At 44.9% G+C, this 22,762-nt stretch overlaps 1 protein-coding gene across 4 annotated transcripts in view; it reads left to right on the top strand.

Annotated features, from left to right (window-relative positions):
* The window catches only part of GASK1A (golgi associated kinase 1A), a 40,223-nt gene that overhangs the window by 13,861 nt on the left and 3,600 nt on the right, over positions 1–22,762 (top strand). For 2 of the 4 annotated variants that reach the window (XM_053266158.1, XM_053266157.1), the window contains exons 2-3: positions 13,539–14,990; positions 21,695–21,817. In XM_053266158.1, the coding sequence (XP_053122133.1) occupies positions 13,539–14,990; positions 21,695–21,817 (1,575 nt within the window). Of the gene's footprint in view, positions 1–13,538; positions 16,605–21,694; positions 21,818–22,762 lie in introns of all 4 variants that reach the window. The other 2 variants (XR_008310506.1, XR_008310507.1) reach the window with 2 other exon arrangements.

Raw genomic sequence — 22,762 nt, forward strand, 5'->3', positions numbered from 1 at the left:
AGTCCCAGCTACTGATGAATTTCTAATCCATAGTCACAAAGCATGGAATGTGGCCATGTATAACAAATGTTGTTACGAATATCCAGCCACTCAGTATGACCCCTTGCCCTCCCTTACGTCTTGGGAAAATAAATTGCACCACATGCTTTGCAGAAGCATTACATGTCCCATGCCCTTAATTTTCATTTTCTCTTACGAGATCTGCATAAATATGATGGGCAGTTCAGCTAGTGGTTTTAATATCCTTTGGGGTGCTAAGGGCCTCAATAAATCCTCCTTGCAGATCTCTGCTTCCAGGCCACTTTCCAGACTAGCTGCTTATTAGCAGCAAAATGCCTGCGTTCAGGCAAGTCATATTTGGAACGGAAACAGCAGGGGGAACAGTCTCGCAGCAACTAACAACCTGACAAAATAGCAACTTTTCCATGCCGGATGTAAGATGTCGTAGCTCCATTTCGTAACGATTAGATTTGAAACAAGGCATTGGAAATATGAACGGCACCCTGCTTGTCCGCATAGGGACTGTGGTGTCAGGATGCAGGAAGTGTGGAAGCCGGGGGCGGAGCCACCATTGGACAAACAGGTTCAAACAAACCGGGCTGCTGCCAATCAGGGGCCGTGCTTCGCGGCCCCAACACCCCCCACCCACCCCATCTGACGTCAGACGCCGGGTGCTGGTTTAGCTCCCAAGCAGGGGCCGCGCGGCCCCCATTCGGGAGTTAAATGGCCAGTGCTGCAAACGCAGCGCTGGCCTCCAACTCCTGAATGGAGCTGTACGGCTCTGTTCGGGAGCCAGGCCACGCCCCCTGCATCTGACATCAGACACAGGGGGTGAGGTAAGCAGGACCGCCGCCACGGCCAGACACGGGCTGCTGGCGGTCAGGCTCCGCGCCTGGTGGAAGCACACTTTTGAGATGCATCCTGATCCCGTTGCAGGGCCTAGTCTGGAATGTGCCCAGGCCAGGCTAAATAAACCTGGTTTGTATGAAGCAGTTTCCCGTGCTCTTGGCAAAAAGACCCCTTAGCAGTGTGTCAGGGTACTTCTTGAGTGTGCTTGGTGAGCTTGCCATATTCATTGGCCCTTTAGGATTCATTAGAGGAAGTTGTCGTGGAATGTGGTTTCCTCTTGAGCCTCTCTGAATGCAAATGTTGTCCTCCAAGGGAAGCAACTAAATCTGGGCATCCAAAGCCGAGAGTGATTCTTTCCTAGGAGAACTGAACGGAGAGGAGGATACAGGCCCATATTTAGAAATGTGAGGAGAAGATGGTTTGGGGATAGGGATTGTTGAAAATCAACCCAATACAGCCAGTGCCTAAGTTCAAGCAGTCTGCCATGTTCAAGATGGCATTGGTTGAGTAATTTAAAGAAAATTAATCAGATTTGGCGGCGGGTGGGATTTGCCCATCACCCAGTATCTTGGCATTTAATGGTCAGAATACTGGAAACCAGGAGAACAACAACAACAAATATTATATACTGCTTTTCAACAAAAGTTTCCAAAGTGGTTTACAAAGAGAAATAATTAATAAATAAGATTGCTCCCTGTCCCCAAAGGGCTCACAATCTAAAAATAAACCTAAGATAGACACCAGCAACAGTCACTGGTGGTACTGTGCCGGCAGTGGATAGGGCCAGTTACTCTCCCCCAGCTAAATAAAGAAAATCACCACGTTAAAAAGGTGCCACTTTGCCCAGTAGCAGGGGTCAAGGCTTGCTTCTCCCTCAGTAACTGGGTGGAATACTCTCTGCATGTTTTTCTTTATATCTTTCAAAATAATCCATTCTCATGCTCCATTCTTCCCTTTTGCTTGCACTGGAGAGTCCCCTACTGCTCCTTTTCCAGGTCAGCGGCCATCTTGTGCATGGAGATCTGTACTTGTATTGTGGTGTGTATAGGGGATGGACTGGATCAGGCCTGTGTCTTTTTTTTTTTTTTTAAGCCAAAAATGCAGGAAAAGGGCACAGTATATCATTGGATCAGCCTGCTGTGGACTGCCCTAAAGACTTGATTTTCTGAAATTCAGTGCAGCTCAAATGGCAATGCTTTCCTTCTCTTTTGAGGGAAATCTCTTGTGATGAGGGACCTCTACTATTCACAATTCTGGCCCCTTTTTTGTCTGAGCTCTCTTGGGATCTAAAGATTGCCCTTTACCTGCTCTTCGGGGGGTGGGGACTGTTTGGAAACCAAATCTGCTGACTTCTGTGTTTCCCTACAAAAAGCCTTTGGGGGAAGGAACTGATGCTGTGGGTAACATTAAAAAATCCAGTAACGCTGCAGATTCTTGGGCAGAAACTGAGTTTGCTTTCCTGTGTGCACCTTGGAAATAGGCAGAGTTAAAAAGAAATCTCAGAAAAATAAATGGGATAATCTTACAGAATGTGAATATATAACAATGCTTGTGGCAGTTAGAATCATAGCTGATAATCTCATCAAGAAAGAAAAAGATGAAACCAGACTACATTTGTTTCCATACTAGCTGTAATTGCCATCCTTTGCCTGCATTTTCTGTGGAGAATCCAGATGATGTTTTTGCCAGCTCCTTGCAGATTGCATGGATGGGAAAATTTTCAGAGGAAATGGGTGTGTGGCTTACTCCCTGGGTGAGGAGCACAAGCAGGGAGAGATTGCCAGGCTTCACACACCATACGGTGGGTGGTAGTGACTTTCAGTGCCTCTTCAGGAACCACTGGGGTTGGGGCCAGGCCTAGTGTCAACATACACACTGGCCACGTACTCTTGGGCATCACAGTGTTCATTGTGTCTCTGCAAAGGGCAGCACTGCATGTGGGAAAGGGTCCTTTGTGTGGTTTGGACTCCTGGCCAGTCCTGCAGGGAGAAACCCTCCCCATGTTCAGTGTTGCCCTCTGCTGGTGAGTGCTGAATGCAAGGATGCTAAGCAGGGTGTGGCTAGTAGGCCCAAGAACGGGACTAGCTGATGGGCTCTTGCTCTACTTCTTCAATGAACACAGGAGAATAGTGCTTGAATAGGGTTACAGCCTTCACAATTGGGTGTGACAAATCTCAGGCATCGGGGAGCTAGGGCAACTAGAAATTTAACCATGGCAGCTAGTCTGTGAAATTCAGAAGCCGAGTTATTTAATACAATCTTTATTTGCCCTGTTTCTGTTCTAAGTACCTTAGTTGTCAAAGAGGATAAAGAAAAGCTCATTTACGCTCGCCTTCCACAGTGTAAGTCCCGTAATTTTGTCAAGCGTCCATTGTCTGGCTCCTAAACTTTGGGGCTGGTTTCTAGATCCAAATAAAATTTGTCAAGGCCTGCTGTAGAAAAATGACCTTGAAACATCTTTTTCACTTTTCAGCCAAGCAGCTAATGGATAGCGGACCTGTGGGCAGTGTCCCATCACAGCTTGGCCAGATATAGCTGGTGGCCAGTGCCCATTACAAGATGGACTCTCCTGAAACATCCTGGTTCTTAGTATAGTTTTCTCCACTCTCTTCCCCGCCCCCCCTTTGCTCTGCTATTTCCTAGACTAACACTTTACAAACGATGATTTGGGGTGGGGGGAGTGGAAGAAATGGAACATTTCCTCACATTTAAGAAGCCAACCATGCTAGATGTATGAACCTTCAGCGATGCCTCAGCCTTTGGGTTTGCAAAAGATGAGCGGATGGGAGAAATGCTAAAGCGGTTAATATGAAGCAAGCGGAGTGTGTGTAAAGACTGTTTATTTTTCTAAGTGATATATGTTGGCTTCCAGAATTAAAGCTGTGGTTTTGAAATGACAGCAGACATTGCGTCTGGGAGAAAAGCGCGCTTGCCATGAATCACAGGCTGCCTTGAATATGAACTCCCGATAGGCTGCAAGATTTATAGTGCATGGATGAGAAGCAGTGAGAAAAACGTGAGTCTTTTTCTCCCAGGCCAGATCTGCAAAGTATGGCCGTTAGTGTGGACTGGATCAGGCAGTCTTCCTGAAATTCTCCCTGCATGTAGTGGGAACGTAAGATTGTGCTTATCAGGCACACTTGTCTTGCCTCCATAACTACAGATGTCCACATGTGGGCATAACATTTGAATAGGATGTCCAAGATAAGTGCTGCGGCTCAAACTGCATAGTTTGAGGTGGGATATTGTAGGTGGGATATTGATATTGACTGTGCTTTTGAAATATATGTGCTGGAATTTATGTAGGAATGCCACAAGCAATACACACTTGAATGTCTGGCCCAGTAGACTCACCCAGGACTCAGGAGGAGATGAAGGTACCATCTTGCTACCTGCTAGGGAGAGGTTTGCCTGAAACAGTCTTATGATATAACAGTCTTCTTCATTATGAGCCCCACCGGCCATTGAGGTTGTCCAGAGAGGTCCGTTTACAGTTGCCGCCAGCTCGTCTGGTGGCCACACAGGGATGGATCTTCTCGGTTTCTGTCCTGAGACTGTGGAATGTGTTCCCTACTGAAATATGATCCTCCTCATCTCTGGCAATTTTTTAAAAGCACTTGAAAACCCACCTCTTCACCCAAGCTTTTTCAGCTTTTTAAATTTTTAAGTTTTAATCTTTTTTTTAATTTTTAGATTGCCTAAATTGTTTTAAGATTCTTGTGTGTGTTTTTAACTTGTTTTATGGTATTGTTAACTGTCCAGAGATGAAGGTTTGGGGCGGTGTACAAATTTGACAAATAAAATAATAATAAATAATATTTAGTTGTTTGCATTCATTCTGAATAGTCACATTTTAACCCATGTGATTCTACATGGCTATCCCCATATGCAGGATTGCATAGAAAAATAAATGCGCATTCAAACATCCTATAAGGATTTCGCCTCCTTTGCTGCAATTCCTGTGTTTGCAGTGGTGCTTGTCAATGCTGTTAAAATCACTGTGACATAATTGCAATCAATGTTAGTAAAGGAGTCAGTTTTGCCCACCATTTTGTTTTGAAAGTCAGTGTACATGAAAAGAACATTTTGATTTTGCTCACCCTTGCCCCTGCTTACTGAAATAAAAATATTCTTATTTTTACATTTTATGTCCCACTCTTCCCTCGAGGAGCCCAGAGAAGTGTACATGTTTACATTAAGTCTTACAACAACCCTGTGAGGTAGGTGAGGCTGAAAGATAAGTGACTGGCCCAGAGTCACCCAGTCAGTCTGATGACTGAACAGGGATTTGAATTTGTGTCTTCCTGGTCCTAATCCTCCCCAGTCCTAACCTGACAACAATGTTTCAAAAGTTCCATTCTCCTCACTCCAGGAGACACAATTTCCCACTTCATTATAATGAAAATGCATGTTTTAATAGTTGCACTCAATCTCTTTCCCCAAGTAGGACTCCTTTTCAGAACTTCAAAGTTCAGTGCACTTTGGCAACATTGCAAGATCTGTTTCTCAAGTAAAGCCAGCCAAATAGGCACAAAATAGATGCAACTGTTCTCTTTCAGATGAAACAGAGATGTAGGGGAACCAGAGCTGCAAGCCAGGGATGTGTAGGGAATGGGATGTGCAGCATTCAGCGTTCTCCTGTAACATGTTGTTTTGTCTCTTTAGAGTGTGATAAAACTTTGCAAATCCTGATTTAAGAGGAATAGAGCAAAATGGACTGCTTTACGTATTGGATTCTGCTGTGACCCAAAGTCCTTGGGTGAAAGTTTGCAAAGCAAAATCCCGAACCAGTGTTGAGAAAGTGTGTCTCTCCTGGGACCAAATTACAGTACATATTCTGCGGTTCTAGAGGCACTGTGTGACCTTGACACTGTTATCATTTTTTTCATATTAGCAGGCCAGAAAGAATGTATGTGGCTTTTGGTTTATTTTTCTGAAAGCAATATAATCTTTTACAAAATAAAACCAGCCCTCATCTCTGAATTCTTTTAGTAACTCCGTCTTGACTTAGGTCTGCTTTCCCCATCTGGCTTCTTCAATGTCCATGCAGCCTCTTTGGCTTCCTGGTCCCCCCCACCCCACCCGCTTTAGATAAGCCTAAGGTGATCACATAATGGTCTCATCCAACTGTGTGAACTACCCCTTCCTTGTAGGGACTTGTTTATACTTCCAGAAAAATCGATACCACACCTCCCAGTTATTCATGCTGGCACTTCAAACCCTATGTGTGGTTTTTTCCATTAGCCCGAATTCTCACCATAACAAAAAAATGACACATTTCTTTGTTTATGTGGATCCAATGCAAGCATCTTGGAAGCAGGGAAAGCTTGCCATGTGCTTGCTTGTAGAAGCAACCCTGGCTTTATACAGTATCACATCACCACCACCATTTGGGCTACTATAATATTAAGTGCCAGAAACAACCCAAGAATTTTTCTTTAAGTTAGGATATGTCTTTTGTGATAGGGAAAGGGGCACCAGAATGCCTTCTGATTAATGGTGCATGATTCTGAGTCTAGAAGAAAAGGGATTCCAGCCAAAACTTGCCACATCCAAACCAGGGCAGAAGAGACAAAATTATCTTGTGCTGAAGGCAATGGTTGACATCCTGACTACTGAAGCACTTGTGTAACGAGCAAAGTTTTGCTAGCGCAAGAAGATTGCATAGTTGCCAGGGATTTGTGCAATTGCATAGTTGTGCAAAAGGTCCATTTAAAATAAATAGGAGGTGCTGCAGTTGCAAATATGTTGCCATAGCACAGTACTAGTCTGGAGTGCAAGTTCAGACTTGGTGCAAGTAAAGTAAAGTTGTGCCCTTGAGTCGATTTCGGCTCCGGGCACCCACAGAGCCCTGTGGTTGTCTTTGGCAGAATACAGGAGGGGTTTCCCATTGCCGTCTCCCATGAAGTATGTGATGATGCCTGTCAGCATCTTCCTATATCACTGCTGCCCAATATAGGTGTTTTCCATAGTCTGGGAAACATACCAGCGGAGATTCAAACAGGCAACCTCTTACTCCTTAGGCAAGTTACCTCCCCGCTGCACCACAAGTAGTGAGTACAAAGGCTTTGTGGTAGTGCAGTGTTCTCCCACAAGCACTTTGTTAGGATGTCAGCTACTAGATTTTTTCAGGGAGGTGAAGGTGTATGAAAGAGACATCATTGCAAAAGGTTTGGTACACTCATCCCATTCGTGTTTCAAGTGAACAGGTTTCTGTAGTGCAAAAACCTGTTTGACCAGAGACGACATTGAGACAGACACAAACACACACACGAAAAATGTGTGTGTGTGCGCGCGCATGCGTGAAATAATGCCACTATTGTACCACCTTCAAATTATCTTAAAAACTATTCTTTGTCTCCAGCTTTGGAAGCTAATAATGGGGCAGCTGTTTCATCTGTAGAGAAACCTAAGAAGACCAGCAGCAGGATGGGAGATTGGCAGGTTGTGGGCACACCTTGTTATCATGTGTGTCTGTCTGCCTCCTGATGGTTAGAGGCTTCCAGCTGAATTTAACACATGCAGTTAAATCTTTTGACAGCATTTTGCTTAGAACACATGAAGGAGATACAGATGAAATGTTGTGCAGAATCTGGTTACTGGCTGCAGTATTTGTATTATTGAGAATTAAACCTGGGCGTTCATTTTAAAGCTGTTAACCTTTTAGTTCCCAAGATAGTAGAAATATGCAAATATGCAACTGCATCACGACAACCTTGAGGACTAGAAAGCTGATAGTATTTAAATGACTGTGATCCAGAGATGAGTGTGACTGAAGCCTTTACATGCATTCAACATTTCTGTCTAGTTTTCCTTAACGTGTCCTCATATTGTGTTGTAAAAGTGGGGAGGAATGATAAATGTGTTGTGATTTGGTGCTGTGAGATCCTGATATGGAAAAGTAAGCAGATCCACTTGTAAAGAGGAGATCTACAATGCTTCCTCTTTCCTGGATCCACCAGAAAGGAAAGGAAGCATCCTGCATCCTCCTGCATGTGGCTGGAGATAAAAGTGGTAGCTTACAGCTTGAAGTAGCCGGCTGGAATCTCCTCTGCCTTTGGACCTACTGACCCAGGAATTTCTGTGCTGCTCTCTTTTCTGTGTTATGCAATCCATATGCAGAAAAAGTAGCTAAGGAATGGATCAGGACAGGCTTGAGAGAACATACTCTTTCCTGTCCTGGGAAGAAATGGGGCACAGCTTTAGTAGTGTGTGTAAAGAAAAGGATGTCCATACCTCCAAAGAGAACAGAGGAGGAACAGACAAGGAAATTAATAGCAGATTTTTGGCATGGCCCTTCTTCATAATTTATGTTGGTTCTGTTTTTCATGATGTGAAACCAAATTTTCAGCATGGATAGAATGTATTATAATAAGGAGGGACCAAGAGGAGAAAAAGGTACAGATGGAGAAAAGAAGACATGGAGGTTGGTTTCAGTTTTATGCAGGTAGATTTCTTAGATCCAGAGTCTGCAAGCACAAGATACTTAACCTGAGTATGACTAAAGGCAACACAGTGACATCTGAAATACCATGCAAAGATTTATGTTGCGTCCCTGGCTTTTCCTAAGCATAAGCAGTATATGATATAGCCTTTGGCAAGAAACTCTATTCAGCCTTTAGGTCCGGGGGGGGTGGGGGTGGGGACTGTAAGGAGAAGTAAGATGCATGAATGAGGCTGGAGCCAACTCATTTGAAAAGGGCTAGCTTCTGGCATGTTGCTGGAATCTGCTTACAGAAAAGGGAGCACACACTCCCAAGCAAGAACTTAAAGATGGCTTCAGCTGAACTTGAATCTACCTGAGCAATAGATTGTGGCACAGGGTTGCCATATTCAAGCTTCCCAAATCCGGGTGGCCTAATGTGCATATTATGCAAATTATGTGGCAACTAATTTGCATTTTATGTATTTATTTATTTATTTGACGGATTTGTATACTTTCCCCTCCTCCTCTGCCCTTCCATGTGGTCAGATCCAGAATGAAATCCGGGCAGCGCATTTGAAATCCATGTAAATCTGGGTGGAATTTAGCACCTGGGTGAAGGAGCCAAAATCCGGGGTCTCCCCTAAATTCCAGGGGACATGGCAACCCTACTGTGGCAAGGCCAATGGACTCTAGTGGCCTTTCAGAATCGTTACTATCCTTGTCAGCTTTAATCTCCCATTGAATGGAAGGAGGGGTAGCTGGCCCAAACTTTGCTGCTAACTGAGCAGAGAGGCAGCGTTTTAAAGTGGTGATTCTCTTTATTGAGCAGGGAGAAAGAGCAACTGGCCTTATCCATCCCCAGCACTGCATACCTCCAGTGGCTGTTGCTGGTGTCTGTCTTACGCTTCTTTTTAAGTTGGTGAGCCCCTTGGGGACAGGGAACCATCATTCCTGGTGGGGACCAGCCCTTTCTCAAAACCCACTCTTTCAATCTTTGAAGGTGGTGCAGGACGCGAGGAGGAAGGAGGGTTGCCAGCAGAAAATGTGCTCCTAGCAAAACTTGCAGGGCTCAGATCAGTCCCGAAGAGCAGGTAGTCTTGTCACCCTGCTGGTACCCCAGTAATCTGCTTCTGGAGGGGTCATATATTTGTAGGGACATAAAACACTCAATTGTGCATGTAGCTACACATTTAAAAAGTGGGTTGGTTTTAGAGCTAAAGTAACATAGCAGCTAGGATGCTAAGCTGTGAACCAGGAAATTTGTGCTTCCCAGTAATGCTTCTTGAATTCACTAGGTAATGCTAGTCCAGCCACTCACTCTCAGCTTTAGCCCAATTCTAATATCTATCTGTCTGTCTGTCCTGATATTCCACTCTTCCTCCCAAGAGCCCAGAAGGGTGCATGTAATCTGTATCCTCACAACCACCTATGAGGTAGGCTGGCCACTTAATGAGCTTCACGTCTGAACAGGAATTTAAAACTGGTTCTTCCCAGTCCCAATCCAGCGCTCTAACCTCGTCCTCTACAGCATCTGAGCTGCATTGTCACAGTTTCTGTCCCTTTTAAATGTTACTGCAGCCATGGAGTATCTGCAGCCATGGAGTATCCGAATTTGGATTGGAACTGTGGCATGATGGCATTGGGTTTTAACTCTTACCTTGTGCAGTTTTTCTCATGAAAATTGCCCTCCCCCAGCTGCTTTATGCTCTGGGTGTGGGGAGGTAGGTGTGTATAGGAACTGCACCAAAGAATAATAGTGCTTAATCTGCCTCTCCATGTGTGACCCCTGCCTCTCATGGACCACAGCAAGGGAAACCTGTGGGAGGAGGCAGGAAGGTAGGCCCAGGGAGCTTGAGGAGCAGTAGGACCCTGGGGGCAATTCCCTGTCAGAACCATGCACACCTGCCCTGGATAATGCCAGGGGAGAGGTGGAAAGAGGAATTGCCCTATAAAGGGAGGCTGCTTGGTGGCTGGCCAGGCAGGAGTGATCTCTGGATCTCCATTCCCCTGGAAAGCTCACCTCCCTTGGAGAAGAACTCTCCAGGGATAGCCATAAGCATATCATGGATAAGTGCAAATCCAGAGAGCTGTGTATGTAACAGCCAATAAAGAGAAAGAATTGGTGTTGCACAGGGGCGTAGCTAGGGGAGATGGAGCCCGTATTCACGCCTCTCTCTGATGGCCCCTCAGAGCAGTAGCGGAGCCTGACCGCCAGCAGCCTGTGTGCAGCCACGGCGGTGGCTCCACTCACCCTGCCCCCTGCTTCTGACGTCAGAAACGGGGGGGGGGGAGCGCATGGCCTGGCTCTCAAATGGAGCCGTGCAGCTCCGTTCGAGAGGGAGAGAGTCAGGCCAATGCAGGGCTGGCTGTTTAACTCCCAAAGGGGATGTGCGGCCCCTTCGAGAGCTAGACTCAGGCTGGCGCTGTGTTTGCGGCGCCGGCCATTTAACTCCCGAAGGGGCTGCACAGCCCCTTCGGGAGTTAAACTTCTGCAGGGAAGAACCGCTCCTGGCCACTCTGCAAACGCAGCAGCCCTTTAACTTCCGAGTGGGGGCCATGGGGGCCTGACATCAGACGAGGGGTGTGTGTCGGGGCCACAAAGCACGGCCCCTGATTGGGCCCGGCCCGGGTTCTTTGAACCTGTTGGCCCAATGGTGGCTCCACCTCTGTCTCAGATAATGAAGAAGATAGGGAGGGGTGAAGCTGGGGGACCCTCAGGAGCTGGGGGCCTGAGGTTCTTTGAACCCTTTCGCTCAGTTATAACGACACCCCTCATGTTGCAACAAATTCCTGGCATGTCTCAACTCTTGAATGCAGGTACCAATCCCATATGGCACTGCCTCCACCTTCTGGGCTGGTGAACCTGTTAAACTGCATTTCACATCTTATCTAGTTTGACCCTTTATTATGACCCACCTTACAGGTAGTTGAACAGATTATTGAGATAACTTCTAGGAAGTACTGTGAATATTCTAAAGGATGCTAAAAATGAGAAGTGTCCTCATTGGCCATGTTCCTAGTTGTTGCTGAGAGCTTGTATTCTCTCTGCCTGCCATAGACCTGAAAAATTCCTTTCTTAATGTAGCCTGCTGTGGGTCTCTACAAATGTTATAGAAACGTGAAACCAGAATTCTGCCTGTTTGTTGTCCTGCTGTTTACCTGATTTCTTCTAGTGCTTATTCAGCAAAATAATCCAAAGTTATCTTTAACAAAGTTAAAGATAATGAGAATTCCCTTGCATGAGAATGGGAGGGCAGTGATGTTCTTCAACCCAAGGTATGCTTTCTTGCACGATAAGAGCTAGAGGAATATCAAGTTACTTTTGGCAGTTGTGTTCTTTTCAACCCTACTTCTGAGGATATTCAAGAAGTGGAGTAAGAGAAATGGTCTCCATGGCAATCAGGTGAACTTGTCACAGTTTGCAGAAGGGTTTATTTGTGGAAATCTCAGCTTTTTGTGATTTGTGCTGCATATATAAGCACCCTAAGAGCAGCTTGCACAGTGTGAAATGATCATCCATGCTTTTGTAATCTCTAATGTGCTCTTCATTGGACTGTCTTTGAGGAAGGATGCTTTTTGCTTAACCCTCACCCTTGAACAAAGCAAAACATAAGCCAGTGCAACAGTATTTGCTTCTCTCTCCACTTTCCTTCCTCTTTTAGTCTGCATTTTAACCTCCTCAGGGCAGAGACCTCTCCTTATGTTGCTGCCTAGAATGCAACGTACATTGATGGCACCATATAAATAATAATTTAGAAACTGGCTGACATACTGCCCAATTTTCCATCTGTCTTGTAACAGAATATGCGCACAGTGGCACAAGAGCACGCTTGTACAAGATGCAAGAATTTTGCAAACACAGTTGTGCGATGGACAGCCATTGGAAAGAATGGCCATCTGTTGCGCAGCTGCATTTGTGCAAATCTTGAGTTTTGTGCAAGAGTGCTCTTGCGCTACTGTGCACATGTTCTGATACTGCACAGTGTTCCATCTGCTTTGTACATCAGCCACTGTATGTAGACGCTCAATAATTTAGAGGAACGCATCCATCTGTTTCTTGATAAGAGTGGTTTGTTAGGAACATAGAAATTGGGTCTCCTTTATCCTAGTGCCAAACTCTAACCACTATACCGCAATGACTCTAGTGCTATTCAGACATTATGTTGTATGTGCATACAGGTGTCCATACACGTGCATCTTTTTGTGTGAATGGCTGTGCATGCATTCATGTTAAAAGTGAACCTGGGGGCAGGCTTCTTCTAATGCAGAGTACATAGAGGAAGTGTGCTACTGTACATATGTTGAACATAATGTGTGAATCACTGTATATGTTTGCAGATCTGTACATGCATATGCTGGCTAACATTAGGGATGTGCCCAAATGTGCTTGGGCAGTCATGGGTGGGGTGGAGAGCAGTTCCCTTAAGAAGCAGGTAAACAGGTCCTGACCTGCTCCGCTGCCACCCCGCCACTTTTCTGGATGTGGTGCTCGCTCTACCAATGGCTGTGTATGGCTGTGGCGCTGTTCCCTGCAGCCTGTGTGTGGCGTGGGCACACGCATGGCCACCGCACTTGTGTGGCGGCCATGTGTGTGCCGACACTGCACACAGGCTGCAGGGAACAGTGCCACAGCCGCGCATGGCTGTTGGTAGAGCAAGCAGCACACCCGGAAAAGCAGCGGGGCTGCAGCTGAGCAGGTAAGGACCTGCTTCTTAAGGGAACTGCTCCCCGCCCCACCCAACCGCTTCAGCTGATTCGGTGCTTCCCTAAGGAGGCACCGAACCGGTTCGGGCACATCCCTCACTAACATCCTGACTAAATTTACTCAAGGAAGTCTCATTGAAATTAAAAGGACAAGTTAGGCATGCCTAAGTTGTCGTTTTAATTTCAGTGGGAGTTCCTTGAGTAAATTTAGTCAGGATTCAGCCACTGTACGCAGATTATACATGCACTGAACATAACTGTGAATGGGGCTTCTGTTTCAATCTGTTAATGAATACTTAAAGGTCAGGACCAAGGACAGCATGTGTAAGCCCACTGTCTGCCTACAGTGGCAACTGAATGGCTAATGCATACAAAATAATGTTAACAGTACCACCGTAGAGACCCACTCTGTGCACCTGAAAAGTAGTGCTTCCTATCACCATAGTCAGGGTCATGTGGAATAGCCACATACCTCAAAGGCTCCACAGCACCTGTATTGCTCTTAAGTAGTGCCACTCCTAGTGTGCTTTGATGAAGGTTTCCTTTTCTGATTTCACAGGCCCGGAGACCGTGGTGCAGGATGAGGCTGAAGAGATCACCCATGGCTGGATGCTGCTTCTTGCTTGCTCTGTCTGTAGTTGCTCTTACTAGTTTTTCGCCAGCATCCCTGGGCACCTACAAGGGATTTGGTTTCCACGAACCTAGACGTGAGCCACAAGAAAATGTCGCCCGGTCCAGGCATGCTTGGATGAACTCCAGTGTTCCTGTTGCCCAACAAGCATGGCTCTTCAGCCATAAGAAAGGGCCCAGCCCTCAGGGAAGACAAACTCTGCAGAATCCCAGCTCTGTTTGCAAACCAAGGAGCAAGCAAAACAGCCAGGGTGAACAAAATAGTAGAGGGTTAAACGCAAGGAGAAAGTCCAAAGGGCAGATAAGAAAGCAGAACATGGCAGCAAAAATCTCTGAGCACAGCAGCAAACTACAACATAAAGGCTCTCCCTCCATGAAAAACCATGAAAACAGAAGAGAATTTGAGGTCCCCTTTACGCTAAAGAATGCAGGGAAATATATTAGCATCTATCCGGATACAGGGGTGGAGGTAGATTTGAAACCACAAAGGGCGTTGGCTTCCTTCTCTCCCCTTTTACAAGATGGAAAGCTTGGAGCTCTTTTATATCTTAAGAACTGTTCTTCAGGCCAGCCAACTGTACCACAGGAGCAACATAAACCAGATGTGCAGACAGCTGGCGCTGAACACCAGCCCGCCAATTTAATCAAAGCTATTATCTTGGATGGGCATTCCTTCCAGAGCAAGATCGACACTCATGGACAGATGGAGATCACTCATTCTCAGAATCGTCAAAGAGCTCATTTTTTGAAAGGAGGTGCAGAGGGACTGCAGAAATCAGAATGGTGCACAGAGCCTCAAGACAATCGCCGTCCTGGAAGTCAGGAAGGCCGATTGAGATCTGATAAGAAGATCATGCCTTGGTTTACTCTAGATGATGTGCAGAAGATGAAGCTCCTGGCCACTGGTGCAATTGTAAATAAAGACAGAATCCCTGCCCATGGGCAGATACTCAGAGTTGCCCTTTCATCCCACCAAGATGCCTTTTCACATGACCCTCAAAAACTCTGTTTGGAGGGGTTCTGTGGTTTAATCAAAAGGTCCACTGACCTCTATGAGGTTTTGGCTTTCCACTTGGACAGAGTGTTGGGACTGCATCGGAGCCTGCCTGTGGTGGCTAGGAAATTTAGCAGTCACTTGCTACCCTATAAATACACCAATGGTGCTACTAGGCCCATCATATGGTGGGTACCTGATATACAACACCTGAATGATTCAAACAATGACCAGAACTCCTTTGCTCTAGGGTGGCAACAATACCAGGAACTACTGAGGCATCGGTGTGGCATGGAAGATTCCAGAACAGCTCTTGGGAAACCTCCGTGTTTGACTGTCCTACACTCAGAATGGGCCAAATTAGCACTCTTTGATTTTCTTCTCCAGGTAGACCTGGTGACAGAGCAACTTTTTAAATCTCTCTTTCCCCTTCTCCTATCTTTTTATCCCCAAGGTATGAAAAGCAACAGAGTAAAAATATAAGGGAAGTGGAAATAAGACAAATATTTATATACTTTATTTGGATTGGAAAGGAGAGGAACAGATTGTTTATGTTTACATTTATATCCTCTTCTTCCAAGGAGCCAGAGAGTGTAGTGCATAGTTATATTTGTCTCCGCAACTGTCCTGTAAGGTAGGTTAGACTGAGAGATAAGTGACTGGCCTAGAGTCACCCAGGGAGTTTCATGGCTTGCCATGAAATCCTTTCTTCAAGTGCTTCAGAAGAAATAAAAAGATAGGCTCTCAGATCCTACTACATAGGCTGGAAAACAGAACACAAGCAAAATCCTTTCTTCCCAGCAGGAGTCCTCACCCCACCCATCCTGTACTGGATTGCAAGCTGATGTGTGAGCTTCAAAAGTAGACGTGTGAAGCATAATAGGCTGTCCTTAGGGAGAAAACATTAAAAAACATATTTGGATTGTGCAAATTAGTGCTGAAATTTATATGAGGAAAATTTTGCTGTCAGATTCTTCTGGTTTACAAAAATCTGAATAGATATTATCTGAGCTTGACTTTTTAAAACATTCCCAGTTATGGATGGATGTTGTCTGTAGATGTTTAGCTGAGGAAATTTAGAAAAAACAGGGCATGGCCTAATATCTCCCCAGAGCAATTGTACCCTCAGGTAGTTTTTAAAAAAATCAACATTAGATTACTGCAAGGCCAGAACAACATAGTTGCAGGATTCAGGTAAGAACTGTAAAACTAGCAAAGATTGGGAGGGATAGGCCAGACCAAGACAGAATAAAATGATAATTATTTCTGCCAAATAAGGGTCTAATAGTCAGTTCAGAACATGTACATCAGTTCCTTATTTTCTCCATGGGATCCCTCCCATTATCATGTGGAGAAACCTCTGGGTGAACTGGGACTGGTAACTGATACAGCCCAAAGCATCTTGCCATTTCCATGGCTGTGGCTGGAAAAAGCACTGATGCACTCAAGAAAATTGTGCCAGCTCACTGCAACTCTGTCCACAGCTAGGGTCAGGATCATATGACTCAGTATAGCCCTGGTCACGTTAGGCAAAGAAGATCTTGACTATGTGTTCTGGCCTGAGATTATACATGCTGAGAGCCTTCTAGAGAAGGTTAGACTTTTTAGTAAATCCTACAGAATGGCTTAGACATTCCATGGAGATGAGATAGCTTTTCTGTTATTAGAGGTGGTTATGGAACTTTCCCATAAGGTTATTATTACTTGCAGCTTCCTTAATATATTGCAGTTCCACAGGGGTTCCCAAAGGCTAGCTGCATGCATTGGATTCCACCGTAAAACTCCTCAAACTTCACAGAGAGGCTACCACTGTTGATTATTTTTTATTGCCTTTACTTACTGATATCATTCCGATCGCTCTGTGAACAGCTCTCCACAGGAATAAGGATTTACTTTTATTGCCAAGAAAAGCCTCCTGAAGAGAGAGTGTAGTGTACTGTGAACACTCTTTGAAAAACTTCCACACATTCAGCCATCTCTTTTCCCAACAGAGTCTTCAGTGTATGTACAACTTACAGAAAAGTAATTTTACTTTTGTATCGGTGGATCAGTTTGTTCTTCCTTTCTTCTGTTTGCTCAAGTCCTTGATGCTTGCTGTAGTACATATTTCCATGAAAAGGGCATCCAGGTCTGTCCACTAAGTTGCCAAATGACTTAGATCTATTATTGTATGACCAAAGGACACTATAGAGCAAAGGCAAGTTTCAAGGTGGTATCTAAAATACCTGGACGTTTTTCACACAGTAGGCTTTACCATGGGTTTACTGCGAGTTTGAAGTTGCCCCCAAAAGCTGATGTAAAAAGTGAATATTTTTACCCTGGATATAAATCAGGCTACACTCTAACGCACAATGAAAAACCTGAATTGTGTTTGAAGTGCTCCCTGATAGCTTGCAGGGACTTCAGGGTAAATCTGGCTGAGATGTGAATGCAAACACTAGCTAAAAGCCCTTTGTGAAAGATGCCCTGGCAATTCTAAAAGCCAGTTGATATTTCCAGTTGCGGTTTTGCTGCTGCTACTATGTGCATGTAGTCACCTTAAGTGGTGCAGCGAGGAAATGCTTGACTAACAAGCAGAAGGTTGCCAGTTCAAATCCCCGCTGGTACTATATAGGGCAGCCGCGATATAGGAAGATGCTGAAAGGCATCAGCTCATAATGCGTAGGAGATGGCAATTCTAACCCCCTCCTTTATTCTACCAAAGAAAACCACAGGGCTCTGTGGTCCCCAGGAGTCGACACCGACTCGACGGCACAACTTTACCTTACTATGTGCATACATGCCTATGAATGTATACTTCTTCCTTGTTCATTTTTATTCTGCAGATAATTATATCTGTGGCTCATACAAAAGCATTTGCAATCAAACATATTCAAAATACAATGCACATGCCTTCGCTGAATGCAGCCTACCAGTTTTCCTTCTCTCATATAATTGTAGTGTTTGGCATTTTACTACAATATACAGAATCCAGAGCCCAACTGAATATAGTAGCTGACATACTGTGCAAGAGTACATAAGCCTAGTAACTTATTTGTGTGTTGTGCAAATTATTGCACAATTATAATGGGCCTACTCTTGTGTAATGCAAAGAGTCTTGTGTAATTTTGCATTTGTACAAATTGCACAAACAAAATGTTACTAGGCTGATGCACTCTTGTGTAGTATGTCAGCCAGTGTTGTTTAGTTGTTTTTTTACTTTATAACACACATTTCCTTCTCATTTGCAAGAAACGATTTAACCAGCAAGACCCAGATGAGCATATCTGATGTAGGTGGATGCACACATCTGGATCTGTGTCAACTGTACATGTGGAAGCCTGCTTTTGCATATGTCTCTTCCTTGACAGATCAGGGTATAGAGGTGCTCCTAGGTAATTTTGAGGCCTGGACCTAAAGGCCTTTGGAGCCTCCCCCCCCCCAACCCGGCTGCAAGTTAAGCATCATCTCCATACACACACACACTCACACTCTATGACAAACACAGTATTTTTAACTAGGGCTGGGTCCGGACCTGGGCGGTCCGGTTCGGGTGGGGGGGTGCCTTTAAGAACGGGGGGGGAGGGTTTACTTACCCCTCCCGCCGCTTTCCCGCTCTGGCGCCATAATTTCACTAGTAATTGGGACGGCAGGATACCTCCCTGCCGCCCCTTCCCCGCTGTCGCTATGAAAAACTCCCAGGAGTGCTTTGCGCGCGCGCACATTGTGCGCGCACTTCACATCTCTGTGACGTGCACATGCGCAAAGGACTCCTGGGAGTTTTTCATAGCGACAGCGGGGAAGGGGCGGCAGGGAGGTATCCTGCCATCCCAATTACTACTGAAATTATGGCGCCAGAACGGGAAAGCGGCAGGAGGGGTAAGTAAACCCTCCCCCCGTTCTTAAAGCCACCCCCCACCCCAGTGCCGGACCGCAGTTTGGCGGTTCCGTGCACACCCCTATTTTTAACACGTGGGTTCTTGAGGGTACAAACAGCAACTGAACTCACAAGAATGTAAAAGTATAGAACAGGTACATTTATGCAAATATGCATTAGCAGAAACATTTCAACACATAGCTTAACATATTCCCATCCCATCCCACTGATTGATTGATCGATATACCACCCTTCCAAAAATGGCTCAGGGCGGTTATTGCTTTCCCCACTCCCCGCTCTGTCTCTAAATCTCTTGGCACAGGTCATAACCACACTCGGCTGCCCAGCACAGTGCAGGCCAGCAGCGACCACACCACCCAGGACAGACTGAGGAGGATTTGGGGGGTCCCCAGGGGGTGTTGAAGCCCTGCACTTTGATCCCAAAGCCCAGGGGTAAGAGGGTCACTTTTGGGATGTACATATTCAATTACATTAAAAATAAGTGAAACATAAACGACAACATAGTGGTGTGTGTGAGTGAGAGAGAGCAAATGCCTCCCTAAACAGAAATAATTTCCCTTCCTGAATGTCACCAAATGTAGAGAAACTCTGGCTTCCACAAAACTGAGACCAAAGTTAACCTCAAAGTGTTACAGGATAACAGGAATATTACAGGAGAATTCGTTTAAAAAATAGTAATCAACTGCCTCACACTGCCTCCACCATCCTAAATAATTGTCCTGGCATTTGAAGTAATATCCCTGCAATGTGGTTGTGAAAAAGAGGTAGAGCAACAGTCTGTACATCTTATCTCAATTGCTGAGTTTCCCACTTTAGGAAAATCTTAGCATCTGTCCTTGGGTAATCAGCTGCTGATGAAAGTGACCAACAGACTGTGCAAGGTTTCATGCACATTGTAATGTAACAGGCATACAGTTAAGCAAGTGTGCTTTTGTGCAAACATTGTGTAAAGACAGTTGTGCGCTAGCACAGCCATTAGAAATAGTGGCCGTACTCGTGTGCCACTGTGTTTGTGATGTTTTTGCATTTGTGAAAGAGCGCACTTGTGCAAAACGTACAGAACCTTGTGCAGTATGTCAGTGCGAGTGTGAACATTTGTTCCTTATTAAATTAGGCACATTGTTGTATGCGCTGATACTGATCCATCCATGCAGAACATCTATATGGGATATTTGGTCATCTTGTCGTTTTTTCACGAAATTTCAGAGATGCTCACCTGCTCTCCCCATGAGAGGTGTTTGTTTTGTTTTTTTAAACCTTTTTAATCTTCGTCCCTGTTTAATGTAAAGAGCAGTGTACAAATCTGTGGAAGGATGGATGAGGGAATAGTCATTTCAGTGCCACCAACTGTGTAATGGAGGCTCTTGGATATTTTTTGGAAGATGTCAGTATTTTCCCTGGCAACCCCAGAAAGTGAGAAAACAGAGATATGGTTGAATGCCTGCCAACTTTCACGCTTTCAGATATTCTGTTAACACACCATCTGCTGAAAGGGTGAGAATATCAGTTCAGTCTCCATTAAGAAAAATAACAGGACATTTGTATGCTGTGGAACTAGCCCAAGAACCAGCCCTGTTTTCCTTAACAGGGAGAGCTGGTGTCATGGATAACGATGATGAAGAATATGTATATACTACTTTTCAACGAATGTTCCCGATGTGGTTTACATAGATATAAATAAAATAAAATAAAATAAATGGCTCCCTGTCCCCAAAGGGCTCATAGTCTAAAAAAGAAACAAGATAGACACCAGCAACAGCCACTGGAGGGACACTGTGCTGGGGCTGGATAGGGCCAGTTGCTCAATGAGAATCACCACTTTTAAAATGTGCCTGTTTGCTCAGTTGGCAGGGTACATAAGATTGTGTGATAATCTCTCTGAAATGATAGTCTGGCTCCAGCCTCTGTCATGCAGTCCCTAGGCAGCCTTCATCACACCACCATCTCTCAGCGTGAGTTCTCCAGTCCACAATATGGGAATAATGAGGCCCCAAACTACATGTTGCAGGAAAGTGCTTTTGGAGTGTTGACCTGTCTTTAGTATTGTGTGGCTGAACAAGTTGTTCTAAGCAGAACTAATGGGCATTACTTTCTGCATATTTTTTTTAACATGGTGACACTTACCTAAAATCCCTCCCAAGTGCTGAATGAATTTGGTTTGTATCGGACTGTCAGCATATAGGTTACAAAGGGATGTTGCCTGTATTTTGTCTGCCATCTTGAAACAACATGGTGGTTCTGCAAAACAAAACACACAAAAACCCAGGCCCCCCTCCCACATGCTGTGAATTTGGTTTGTATCCAACAGTTAAAATATGAGTTACAAGGGGTGTTTTCTTTAGTTTGAGCGACCACCATCTTGAACCAGTATGGCAGATCTGCAAAAAATATATCACTTGGACTTGCCCAGGCCCCCCTTACATGTGCTGTGAAATTGGTTTGTATCCAACTATTAGCAAATGAGCTACAAAGGGCTGTTTTTCTTGAACAAACATGGCAGATTGGAAAATGAAATATCCGTATTGGAATTCCCTAGGACTGCCTCCAGTGTGCTGAGAATTTGGTTTGTATCTGACTGCCAGCACATGCATTACAAAGGAGTGTTGTCTATTTTTTGATAGCCACCAACTTGAATGTTTGGGTTGGCAAAAAAGCCATGTTGGACTCCCCTAGGACCCCCATTCATGTGTTGTGAATTTGGTTTGTATAGGACTACAAACACCAGTTACTGGAAGGGGGCATGGACATACACACGGATGTTGACACACAGGCAGAGATGGTGATCTCCTAAGCCTTCCTCCCTTTGAAAAGTAGGCTAAAAATGTGTGATGTGAGATCAGTGCATTAACATTTCTCCTCTGTCTGCTCCACTTCATTGGCTGCTGCATCACATGTTGTCCCCCCAATACAAGGGAGATGTGGTGGGGCAGGTGGAGATGTGGGTTGGCAACACCTATGTGCAGTTTGGACCTAATACAGGTCTGTTTTCCAAGGCTGTTGCAAGGATCATTACTAAGATAATGTGTGGGGAGAAGCTGATCTGGAATAGGATTGGGGTGGGGAGTTAACCCCTCACTCCCCCATGCCATGATCCTGTTTGGTAGCGGGGGCAACCCAGTTGCTGTTTACTACATAAAGCTCAAGCGTATTAGTCCCTGTTTGACATTACTGATATGAAATTCTGATGCCTCTGGACTCTCCACATCTCCCCCAGGTCCATGACCGCCTGGATCGATATTGCTGCGGCTTTCAGCCAGACTCTTTTGAGCCTTGCGTGCAGGAAATGCTTCATGAGAAATGCCGAAACCCTGCAGAACTGTTCTTGGTTCATATCTTGGTATGCCATTCCCAGTTACTGTGTTTTAAAATCTTTTCTGTTCTGTTCTAACCTACCTGATTTATGAAGTAGCCTGTTTATGCATTCCTGCTTCTCATTATATCTTTTCCTTGGTCAATTAGGTAAGATATCAAAATAAATCTTTTGGATGAAAGAAAATAATTAAGAGTGAAGGGACAGGTGGGAATAAATGCCTCTGTCGCGAAGGACTGCTCCACTGCTTCAGAGTAGGCAACATATTCACTTTGTAATGTGGGAATCTGACTTGCACATTAAGATTTTTATACGCAACATCAATTTGTGCACACAAATATTTGGAAAAAAGTTAATGCCAAGTGTCTCCACATGGTTGTGTAAGATGCAACTAGATGGTGACCTGAGTGGACTGTTTTTAGATCACTGGTTGCTTGTCACCTGCCCCAGGAGGAGGAAGTATTGTTGGAGTACAACCTTGTTGGGTCTATGGTTGTGCTCTTGTAAAGCTCCTACTAATTTCAATAGGGATTGTGCAGGATAACTTTCTGGAGCAGGGGTTCACAACCTTGGATCTCCAGATGTTGCTATACTACAGCTCCCATCATCCCCAGCTACAGTGGTCAAGGTCATTGTGGCTGGGGATGATGTGAACTGGGAACACTGGCTCTAGAGAATTGTGTCCCTAGAACTCTTGAAGAAGTCTTTAGTATTGTCCTAATGGTGCAATTACTTTCCCTTGGAAGCCATGTTCTTGTTAAAGTAATTTAAAATGCCATTGGCCTTTTTTTACCGAGCATTTTGAAGGCACCCTAAAAATCCATGGCAGTAACGTGAGCAGAGAGAAAACGATCAAGGAGTTTCTTTTTTCATTGGTCAAAGAAGGCCATCTAAGAAAATAGGATGTAGCCAGAATTAAGCATTTTAAAGTTCCATATATATTTATGATTCTCAACAATATCAGGTTTGGCC

The sequence above is a fragment of the Hemicordylus capensis genome, chromosome 6, assembly GCF_027244095.1.
Source record: "Hemicordylus capensis ecotype Gifberg chromosome 6, rHemCap1.1.pri, whole genome shotgun sequence".
NCBI lineage: Eukaryota > Metazoa > Chordata > Lepidosauria > Squamata > Cordylidae > Hemicordylus > Hemicordylus capensis.